The sequence below is a fragment of the Gopherus evgoodei genome, chromosome 2, assembly GCF_007399415.2.
Source record: "Gopherus evgoodei ecotype Sinaloan lineage chromosome 2, rGopEvg1_v1.p, whole genome shotgun sequence".
Lineage (NCBI taxonomy): Eukaryota > Metazoa > Chordata > Testudines > Testudinidae > Gopherus > Gopherus evgoodei.
The window spans coordinates 18,132,478-18,144,295 of NC_044323.1; the positions used below are offsets into that span (position 1 = coordinate 18,132,478).

The 11,818-nt window shown below is 36.4% G+C and overlaps 1 protein-coding gene across 5 annotated transcripts in view; it reads left to right on the forward strand.

Annotated features, from left to right (window-relative positions):
- The window catches only part of RBM33 (RNA binding motif protein 33), a 165,861-nt gene extending 157,212 nt beyond the window's left edge, over window positions 1-8,649 (forward strand). For all 5 annotated transcript variants that reach the window (XR_003998741.1, XM_030550084.1, XM_030550086.1 and 2 more), the window contains 2 exons: window positions 1,482-1,570; window positions 1,784-8,649. Coding sequence is in view for 4 of the 5 variants with exons in the window: in XM_030550084.1 (XP_030405944.1) it covers window positions 1,482-1,570; window positions 1,784-1,832 (138 nt within the window). In the remaining variant the exon portion in view is untranslated. The remainder of the gene's footprint in view (window positions 1-1,481; window positions 1,571-1,783) is intronic.
- Window positions 8,650-11,818: the final 3,169 nt, after the last annotated feature.

The following is an 11,818-nucleotide window of genomic DNA, read 5'->3' on the forward strand; positions in this document are numbered from 1 at the left end:
TGTAACCCCAGGATAGGAATTGCTGAATCCTGGCACTCTTGTATCTACGCTGTATTATGTAGACCTGAGTCCAGCTGTGGATATCTGAGACTTTCTAGCGCCTTCCCAAAACGTGACTGCTTTAGCATTTTGTTCATGATGCATTGTGGGAAGACTCGACTGTCCATCAAACATGACTGTCCAGAGGACAAAGAAGAGCTGTCTGGGGGGGTTGTGGGATATTTTTGGCAGAGTTCCAGCACATAAGTCCAGTGGGGGTGCATCTACACCACACAGCAACAAGACTTGAACCCTGGTTTCCGGCTTGACTCAGGCTTGGATCCTCCACCCCCATGGAGTCCTGGGACTCTGGGTCCGAGCCCTGGGTTAGTGCAATTTGTGTGTAAGGGGGGAAGGGCCAGGCTTTGAGCCAGAGTTTGAGCCTTGGGCTTATATTGCAGTGTAGACTTACCCTTAGTTTGAAAAAATAATTCCCAGAAACATCTTTATTGGTGTACTGCAAATTGGGATTAATACTTTTAATTATAGTTTTATCAATCCCCATGAAAGTTGAAGGGTGCCTTATATACAGTCTCTTCAATTAAATCTTCCCTCTCCCAACTTGACATAACTCTGGACTTCATAGGTGGTATATTGGGCTTTGGAGAAAGGGATATGGGACAGATCTTTTAGGTGAGTCTCCAGTCATGCTGAACATTTGTTTATGAATCAGTAGCTGCTTATTATGCACATCATGTATAAATATTTCTCAGATTTCTTCCAGTTGCATTATACGTGAAAAGTTTGCCATTATAATAATTAAAATGTTAGTTCATAACTTTTGTTTCTCATCTGGCAATCAGGAGTTACCAAAGCACTGTAACTATTGTATTTCAGTACATTCTGTACATTTCCCCTAATGTCTATCAAAAGCCAGTCCTATATATTTTTATGAAAATACAGATGGAATGTGGCCTAGTGGTTACAGCACATGGCTTGATGTCAGGAGATCTGGATTTTATATCTGGTTTTGTCACTGTCTGTCTTGTGTGTATCCCTGATCCTTCAATCTGATCCCCATGGCTAGACCCATTGGATACTCCCCTTGAAGTTAGTGGGGCTCTTTGCAGATGCTGTAGTTCATCCACATGGATCAGATTGAAGGGTTAGGCCCTAAACTTCAACAAGATACTTAGGCATCTCTGCCTCAGTTTCCCCATCTGTACAATTATTAGTTTGGACTCTTAATCTCTTCTCTTGGAAAGCTCCAGTACGTTTCCAACTCGACTGAAAGCTCTCCATATAGAACAACAGAGAACTCCAGTTTCACATCTCAGCTATGTAAATAATATTAACAGTCTAATTCCCTTTTACAGGCCAATAAGCATTTCTGGTAACAGAAAAATGACCAGTTTTGCAACGTCTCTGAAACAAAGATAATGAATATTTTTGTAGAAAGTAATCATATCTGAGAAAATAACTGTGTTTTTTGTCTTCCATAGAGTTTACAGATGCTTCCTCAGCAACGGAAAGCCATAGCGAAATTTAAGGAACCAGCACATGCATTAGCATTTCAACAGAAATTCCACAGGTAAATATTTAGCCATTGATTCATTCTTTAGTTTATCTGCCCTTTTTAAAAGAAGAAATCATGGTCTCCTATGACCGTTTCATATTCAAGTCCATATTCAAACATATATTTTACTAATGACCTTCATAAAACCTCGTTTTCTACTCTCCATGCACATAGTAGTATAAGGTTTTGTGTGCCGAATATACTAACTATTTCTTTAACGTTTTACAGGCATATGATAGATCTATCCCACATTAACGTGGCTTTGATAGTTGAGTGAGCATAGCTGATAACGCTAATAGAAACATACAGTGGAGCTACACATGGAGAAGATACAAAGGCAAAACCATCAGGATCTGAAGTCTTTTCAGTTTACAGTCTTTCTTTAACTGCTCTGTAGAACTACAGAAAGTAACAAGATTTCCTCAAGATAAGCTGAACCTAAGAGGATCTAGCAAAGTGGAGTTTTGTGTTCAATTTCTTCACATTCAGTTGTAACCCCATGGAACTACAGATTTTTTTTTCAAAGTGCTTACAATGCATGTAGACATTGTTCTTCAAGATCATACTGTGTGATCACAGTGACTTGATGAGAAAAAGAACACTTACATTGAAAAATTTAAAAAGTTTCTTCATAGCAAAGAATATTTGATAATGGTTGCTCTTATCTTCAGTGCATGGTATTTATATGAGAACTCACTTCTCTAAACAAAACACACATGTGTTGTTCCTCGGAGGAGATAGAAGGTGCATTCTTATATAGATTAAGACGTGGTCTACTTGATTATTGATAATATTCTGAAAGGCTTTGGAGGTGACACTGGAAGGCTGTAGTTTCTGTTTTTGTAAATATGTTAGATCGGTTTTTGCATCTTCTAGTCTGACACATTCCCTCTTTACTCCCTCCCCCTCCCTTTGTGAAATGAAAACACTTTGTAGGAGTAACATTGCTACATCTCTCCCCCCCCCCCCCCCCCCGGTTTAAAACGAAGGATCTTGATCTTCATCTTTCGGTAGCATAATGGGGTAGTTTACTCCAAGTAGTAATTTATTACAATTTAGATTGTTTTTTAAATGGGATTGCAAGATACGAGGAAAAAGTGAAACACTTACCCTCATTTTAAAAATAGGGTGACACAGAGAATGTGGTACATTCCCAATTGTGTTTCTTTGTGCCACTATTGCAGAGTATGCTTTCTCTTAATCTTTGTCAATTAGTATTTTTCCTTGAAATTTATTTTGTGACTCATGCTAAACCATTAAAAAAAAAAAACATTATAGCAAAGGCATTAGAATTGTGGCATGGTGTTCCCCACAAAGATGGGATTATGAGGATGTTATGCTGCGGGTGACATTGGCAGTTCTAAAAATTATGTGCAAACATGAAAGATTGCATTTTATAGTTGGTAAAATTCATTATACTTTGAGTTAGAACCATCTGGATGGTATTTCCAAAGGAACAAGTTTTCAGTTACTTTTGGACAAATTTAGCAGAATGCTATTGTTTATATCCGATTGCAGGTTTTATTAAACATTTTTTTAGTTTTTATTTGGTGGGGTTTTCCTTCGTTCTTTATTTTTAGGATATACTTTTGAGTGCTGACCTATTTTTTGAAGTGGGCACCTACAGAAACTTCATAGTCTTTGAGGATACTCAAGTAACCGAAACAAAAAAACACTAACATGATGTAGTGAATCTGCAGGAGCTTGTGAATGGGGTCTAAACAAGTGCCAGAATATGGAAGAATGGCAGGTTGAAGCAAATTAGCTGTGGTAAACCTTAGCTTGTATGTAAGATTTAGTGGTGACAGAGTTCACATAGTCTTTCTAACTGGCTTTCTCACAGCAGAGATTTTTGTACTGATTTCCAATTAAGTAGAAGTTACTAAAAATTAATGATTGAGCAGTAAATAGTGTCTAAAGTTTCCTAGGTAAAACTGCTTTCTTTTTCCACTGAAATAATATGAGAATAATGTAGTGTATTAACATTATTACAATGGGAAAATGAAAATGTTTAAGGAATAGTAGTTTCTAAAGCCATTTGCATCATAGCAGATCACAGTAAGATCATTAGAATATTCATGTATGAAGGTGGGTTTTCTCACATTTGCATATCTCTAAATCATAACATTTGGCGCAGTGCAGCACAGTTGATGTTCTTTGCTCAGGACAGATCCAAGACTGGGAGTAGCAGATGTGTCACAGGTAGAAATGAGTTGGTGGGGCTGTATGTGAAGGCTAGCGTGACACCTGACTTCCATGGTGCTTGGCTCTCACTAGTGCTCTTCCCTCCTCACATCCACCATTACTAAACCCCTCAAATATTGTGGTTTTTATTGTTAAAAAGGAATGCTTACATCTCAGATGGGCCATTAAAGGTGGTGACGTACCCACTGTTAAGGAACAGCTTCTCCGTGAGGGGAAGATTGGAAAAAATCTGGAAAATAAATGGATCTGAGTGTCTGCCCATGGAAGTATGGGTCGGATGTGGCTACAAATAGCTCAGTAGGGGGAGTCCAGCAGTAGGCAGATGATGATGCTGGAATATGAGCTTTTTTGAGACCTAAAGAATAGAGGCCCTATCCAAAACCTGAAGAAGTCAGTGGAAAGTCTCATACTGACTTCAGTAGGTTTTGAATCAGTCCCTAGGAGAGCAACATTTTGCAACTACAGGATTAAGCATTTTTAGTCAGGGTTTTTTAAACTTTTCCCCCCATAACCGTCCTGTGGCATTGAAAACAAAGACATGAGCAATGTCTTCTTAACTTACCAAATAGATTGGAGCGATGTAAGCATTATTTAATAATTGTATATATCCCTCTTTATAGACTGTTACTTTAGATTACTGCTTGTGCATAGATAGAGTGCAGACATCTTTAGTAGTGACTGTAGCTGCTTATCACAGTAGCTGGCTATCATATGGGAACTGTGAGTATGTTCTGTATGTATGTATGTTTATATGGATACAATTATATACATACATACATCCTGTATATTATAGATCTTTTGAACAGGATGATCTTCAAAAAAGTACAGTGGTAACAAGCACTATTAGGTTTAGGCATGCATTAAAAAGGTTTCAATAAAACATAGCTTCAGTAATAAACTCCTAACTTAAAACTGGATTTACTGGCAATGACCAGTTTGAACGATAGCATCACAGTTTGGTTCCATTTGTTGTGGCTACTCCAACAAAAGCAAAGGAAGTAGAGGTAACATTAGAAAACTGTATTTCCATGTTCTCTTACAGCACTTCATTAAATCTGGCCATCTTCAGTTAATTTTCTTGGAAGATCTGTTGCAACCATTATCTTGTTCTTTCTTTATCATGCATTTAAAATAAGATGCAGAATGCAAAAATTGCATTTAATATACAATGTAAATATGGAACTTTTAAAATTAAAAGATGTTACGCAGAGTGCTTACAATTCAACCACATCTTAGCTACTTGTTAGTTTTTTTGTGTTGTCTTATCTAAGTTTAATGGACATATTTCCATAAATGTTGATGTGTTTTTGTGTATCTCTTCAATTTTTTATAAAGATGCTAGTAAGTCAATACATATATCCTGATCTGTGTATTATTTGTTCACAAGTTTCAGAGAAACTTAAATTTAGTAACGCTATTTTAATAGGTAAATACAGTAGTGATTATGTGGAGCCAAATATATATATTTTTTCTTTTTCAATTATCTTGTTTTGATCTTGTGGCAGTTCTAAGTTCATTTTACTCTATCATATCACATCTTGGCTACTAGATTGGTCTGGCCATACTATGTGTGAAATTATAGAAGAATGTTCTTAATTTCTTTAAAAGGCCTTTGTCCTTAAAGGTTAAACAGATTATACATTACACTGGATCTTCACATTTTCATGTCGGACCAAGGTTTTGGTTTCTGGGAGGGTTCTTTATGTTGTATAAGTACAAAGAGGTTGGTCTCAGAGAGCAGGGTGGCACGTTTTATATAATGAAAAGAAACTGTTAAACATAATTGAGGAGCTTGGTAAAATCCTATGGATAGGGAGAGGCACAAGTACAGACCTACAGAATCCTCATAAATACAGGAATTGCTACTAAATGTTTTATAAACTATAGTGACAGAGTTTTTTAATTTAGGAGGCTGATGTGGGCCAAGAGTGACTGATTCGTCTCCATGTGTAACTGGACAAAAGATTATGATGATATTTATAAGTATTGAAGTCAGATCTACAGAATATAAGACAAAAATAAATCTTCAAACGAATAAGTTTAATTCCCATTTGGGGGTTGGTTCTGAAAACTCACTTTTAAGTTTCACAGCTCTGCATAAGGCCCTCTTAGTAAGTAAACGACCAGATCTTCACTGGGCATCTTAATTCCTTGCATAATTGGATTCCATTGCAAAGATTTAGTCTGAAGAACTTTTACAAAAGTGTAGGTATTCTCAGCATGCCTCTATATTAACTACATTTATTACCTTAGGTACATTATAACAACTAATTCTGACTACTTTGGGGAATAAATAAGAACATTTTATTTGGTTGTGAATTTTTTTTTTGAATGTTTACACCATATAGTATCTTCAGTCTGGTCAGTTTTAAAAGATTGACTCCTTCTAAGATGATGCTGTGGGCGCTTCCTAGAATTAGCAGAAGTAGCTATGGGTGTTGCCTTTATCCATAGTTTGACTTTTCTGGGTATGTCCTAGATTTGTGCTCCACCATACTCCTGTAGATGTTATATTGTCCTCTCCATTAGCACGGCAAGATTCTAAGTATGTTTCCACCCCAAGGATATGCTTCTGGCTTCACATACTCTTGTTAGACAGGATTTCTAGTTTTGGTCCTCTAGACGGAACTTTTTTCTTTGTAGCCATTTTTGGTACTTTGATTTTTCTAGCAGCAGTGTTGGATGAAAAATAAATGTGGGGGAAAGAGGCACTAGACAGATTAAAGAAAGTCCACTAGATTTTGAGAGGAATAAATCATTAGGGTAATTTAAGGCTCTTGTTTCAATGTTACCTTTTAAACTGGCTTTGATTCTGAAATGTTAGCACCGTTCTTTAAATATGAATCAATTCAACAGTTTGAATACTGGAAGTATTTTTTTAAATTAGTATTAAATCCTAAGGATTTTATGTAAGGTTTTTTGTAACCTAGTTAGTTTTATCTTAAAAATTGCCTACATTTTAACTTCTTATCCACATGAGCGCAAGGTCTTGTGTACAAAAACACTGATTCATATTGGATCCTCACGTATACCATCTTCTGGTATAATATGGTTGGGAAGGATCATTTGTTTTATTCTTTAGCACTACCTTTTGCAGGGTTTGTTTTTTTTTAATCTTCAGTTTCCATTTCTGTGCTTATTTTGGTGGGAAGTACATTGTCTTTTGCACTGTGTAAAACTTAATGGGAAGGCTGTTTTCACTGGGTCTTTAAGCACTTGCATTGCTTTCTCACTTCTCAAGTTGGACACTGTGTTTTTCTAACTCTAAATGGAAAGGGGTCATTGTACGTATTTAATAATTTCTCAACAGGTTTACATCAAGGATTTTTAATTTAACAGTATTCCAGTTAACTGAGCTGAAGCTATTTTAAAATGTATTACAGATTAAATGTAGGGTTTTTAAAAATACTAGTCCTGTGTGTAGTTGCATAAAATATATTATGGCTGAAATAGTATCTGTGATTATATGGAAAATCACTGTTAAATGAAGCATTTTACTGCTATTTTTACCTTTTTTTTAATGCATTTCATAGTTCAGGCTTTTCATTGTGCATAGTAATTTTTCTAGTGTCTGCCAGGTTTACTTTGCATAAATAGAAATAAAACTACTTCTTTTCAATAATGAAACAATTTTTTGCAGGACTACTTTGCAGGAGATGGGAGTTTTCAGTAATTTTAACTTTCAAATTAATACACATTTTCATTTACAGATACAGCAAAGACAAGACTAATGAATTTATTTACAGTTGATCATCTGTCTCTAGTGGACCATATAATTCATACTTTTAAGAAGAGACACCATTAAAACAAGTCATAACACTTTATTTTATTACCAAGTTATCCCTAGTCACCTTGGTTCTCCTCACCCTTTCTCTGTCCCCTTTCTGTTTCCCCTTGCTCCTAGTTTACCTGCAAGAATGTTAATTCTTTACTGCTGTCTTTTCCTTGATGTTCTTCTCATTCCTGTCCAAAACTTTCTCTTTCTGTCTGTGTGACAGTTGTAGTACCCATCTTTCAGAATCATTCTCTAGTCTAGTTCCCTAATACAATGTTTTAGTCGCCTGTACTGAAAGTAAATTGTACTGCTGTGTCTTTCCTACAGATGTTAGTTGTAAATGGTTGAACATAAACAGCTGCCACCCAAAGGAGGGGTCATTTTTAGAGATTTCACACTTTAGGATGTGTTGAACATTCCAAAGATGTGGGAAAATATAACAACTATTTTGTTTCACAGCTCTTTTCCACTTAGCGGAGTGACAGCAGTTTCCAGATATGCTCTAGCTTCTGTGGCATACCAGGAGATATAAGACTAATTACTAACTTTTTCCTCCCCTTTACTTCTGCAGGAATTCTATTCTTGAGTTCAGTGATAGTAATAGTACTTTATCATTGCCACTTAGAAGTAATGAGCACCTGTCAACACAATTCTACCTCTATTACTATTACTGAATGTGATCCTTCCTAACCTATAAACTCTTAAGTGCTGGATATATTTGGGTATATTGAAACTATAATTTAAAATGTACTGTTCTAATCTGGATTATGAAGCTTGTGTTTATTAGGAGTTCAGAATATAAATTCAAGAGGCGACTGTATCATGATACTGACTCCACTGTGGGTTCATGTGCTTCATGTTTTCTACTGCATCATCTACACACATTATTTTACTTCTCATTTCTTAAGTGTTACATGCCTGATTATACCAAGTCCTTCCATTTTCATTAGATATCTTTCTGTGGTATATGTTAGGTGTGAATGTAAAAATGAAAACACAGAAATAATGTACAAGTTCCCTATATGTGATTCCATACTTCAAATGTCAGTATGTATTTAAGGGTATTTATTGTAACTAAATTGTGTAAATAAAATATTTTTTCCTTTTCTTTGTAGCAGATTGCCTTTGTATCCTGTTCTTATGCACAACATGAACTTAACCTTTGTCACTAATTACAAATACCATGTATCATTATTAGTTTGTGGTAGCTCCCACAGATGACCAGTCACATGGCAGGGTTTCTTTTTTTCTAGGCACTGCAAATGAGTAGAACAGAAAGACAATCCATGACCCAGAGAGGCTGCAATTTAGTGTTTTTTAAGACTCCCACAGGTGAATAAGCAGACAAAAGGGGATAGGGGCAGGTAACAGTAAAACTATGGCTTTTTGCCTAAGTTAGTAATCTAAATGTCACAGTTATGAGTGGCCACATGCCTAACCAGTGCCAGACAATATGTTCATAATTCAAGACATGATACAAAGGTGTAAATGGCCCCAGTATGATCACCATGGATCAGATTCTGAATATAGTTATATCAATGTCAATGGAGGGTCATTCCACTCACTTAAATATATCAGTATAGCAGCAATCAGAACCGGATCCTATATTCACACTGCACGTCACGCATTTTCTAGTGTGATTTTTTTCAAGGCACCATTATTTACATAAAAATATGTGTCAGAGTATTGTGAAGAACGTATGTAATATTACTCACATAAGAAGGGCCCCAGTATGTTCATAATAAAAAATAAGTTTTGAGATTCAGACTGCTGCATGTGAAATAGCTTGTAAATTTTCAATGTAATGTAGCAGCCTATAACTATTACTGAGCCTAGAACCAGAGAAAATATCCTCCAACTTCAGAATAGACTATCATGACATTCCCAAAGTCCTTAAATCACAGATACCCACAGTAGGCATTTAATGAACACTGATTCATCGAGATCTCAGAAAGTTTAAGTAAGAAGTTCATGTAAATTAAATATCTCGGATGTGCTGGATCTTATGCTGAAATCTACAGGAATAGCCTATTGTTTGTACAAAATAATGTTTGATTTTATCCAAAATAAAATCAGTTTTAAGAAGCTTGAAGGCAAATGTTTACGAAGACTAATTCTGAAATAATTTGTGTAGGATGCCTGCAGTAAGGATTTGTGAAATTAAAACCCGTTTGAGTCAAGTATCAGAGGGGTAGCCGTGTTAGTCTGGATCTGTAAAAAGCGACAAAATCCTGTGACACCCTAGACTAGCAGAAGTATTGGCACATAAGCTTTCGTGATTCTTAGTCTCATGCATTTTAGTACATTTCTTTCAAGCTAAAAGCTATTTTTGAATATTTTAATGTGGTTTTTACCTACACCTTTTCACAAAGAATGTACAAAGCATTAATATAAGTTTAGCAAGAAGTATTGTTTCCATTTGTATTAGTCTGCCCACAATGTAGCTTTAAAAGTCTGAAACAAAGGGCCCACTCATATCCCTGGGCTAGACAGTTAATTCTGTCATTCTTCCCTGTGTGTCAGCTCTTAATAGGAGCTGATCTATTAACTAGCATCAAGTTACTTGCATTTTGATTGCCTGATTTTTAGAACACAGTTTCCCAATTTGTAGCGTGAACATAACTGGGAGCTGAGGGAGGGATGGGAGGGATAGAAAAAATTTAATACATTGTTTCATTAACCTTTATCACCATTCCTTCAAGACTTTTATTCTGTTCTAGAGTTTTGAAAGACTTTGGGTCCCCAATTCACTCTGAATCAACCTTTCTATTTGAAACCATTTGCTTTAAAACCAAAGGACCCAGGAAGTATTCCTCATTAACCTGAATAGAGCTCTATTGATTTCAGTAGGGTTATTCATGAGAATGAGGACATACTCATACGAAGGTTGCATGATTGGGCCCTATTGCATCAAGGCCACCTGCCCAAAGTTAAGTACTGGCCATTTTACGAAAGCTCACATCTAAATTTGTTTTTATATCTTTTGAACTGTGTTGCTGCTAAGGGAATTCTGCATCTGTGTGGCTGAATATCTACCCTTCAAACTAAACAAGTGTCTTCAGACTGTTAGCTGATCACATGGTGCTGGTGCACCTTATGTCCAAATCTTACATTACATTAAAAGACAGCTAAACATACATTTACATATCTTCTTTATCTTTCTGTGTAAGCTCTTGTTGCAGTTAACACAGGAAAATTATAGCTGCAAGTGGGAAGGGAGGTTGCCCGTGATCGAGAATGGGAGAAAGGAGGATCCATGAGAATCTTTCTGGTAGGATGTGATCCACACTATGAAAAATTTTGAGACTCCTTAGGAGAGTGAATATTTCAGGTCTTCCTGTTTCTTGTCCTACATTCCACCAATTGAGTACTGTTCAAGTGACCTCGTTTTGTGCAGTTCCCTGGCCAGAATGTACTACTACCATCAATGTGTGGGGTGGGGGTATACAGGTTTTATCAGCATGAGTTTGGGTGGTCACATGTCTCATAACCATCTAAATCCCAAGTGAATTATGCAGTTGATCCCAAATTAATGCTGAAATGTTTACACTATTCCACATCGTTACATATTGTGCATGGTACAGAAACTGTTTTAACAAATAGTTTTAGGGAATTTTTAAAATGTTCTTGGGACTATTTCATGAACCTGTCTATCTGTAAAACCAGGTGCCTTAGTTACCATGAATCCAAATATGCAGGGCTTGGAGGGCATGAAATTAAAATTGTAAGAGCTAGAGAACCTGTTACTTCCCTGACTCTGAACCTTGCCTGTCCTCAGCCTCTGGCATATTGACGTTTGAAAGGGTTTGCAACGTTAGAATAAGTCCCAGATAGATGGCTTAAGCCTCATCTACACTTAAAACTATTTCCTGTATAGCTACACTAGCATAATCATCCTAGTATAGACAGGTTATGCCAGCAAAAATAGCGTTTCTGCCAGCATCGTTTATACTGGGTTAGTGAGTGAAATGCTGTACTGGCAAAAAGTACTTTTTTACACCCCTTTCCCCCACATACAATTGTATCTACATTAGGGCTTTTGCAGGCATAGCCATGTGTCTGTCAGACTAACCAGAAACTCAAACCAGTAGCTATGTCAGCAAAACCCATAAGTGTAGACCTGGCCTAGAGGCAGGTGATGCAGTCATAGGCAAGTGCTAAGTTTTCAACATAAATAAGGTACATTTTCCTTCTTCTATTAAGGAGTGCTACACAGGAATTACCATACTACATAAAAATATAAGAATGGCCAGACTAGGTCAGACCAATGGTCCATCTAGCCC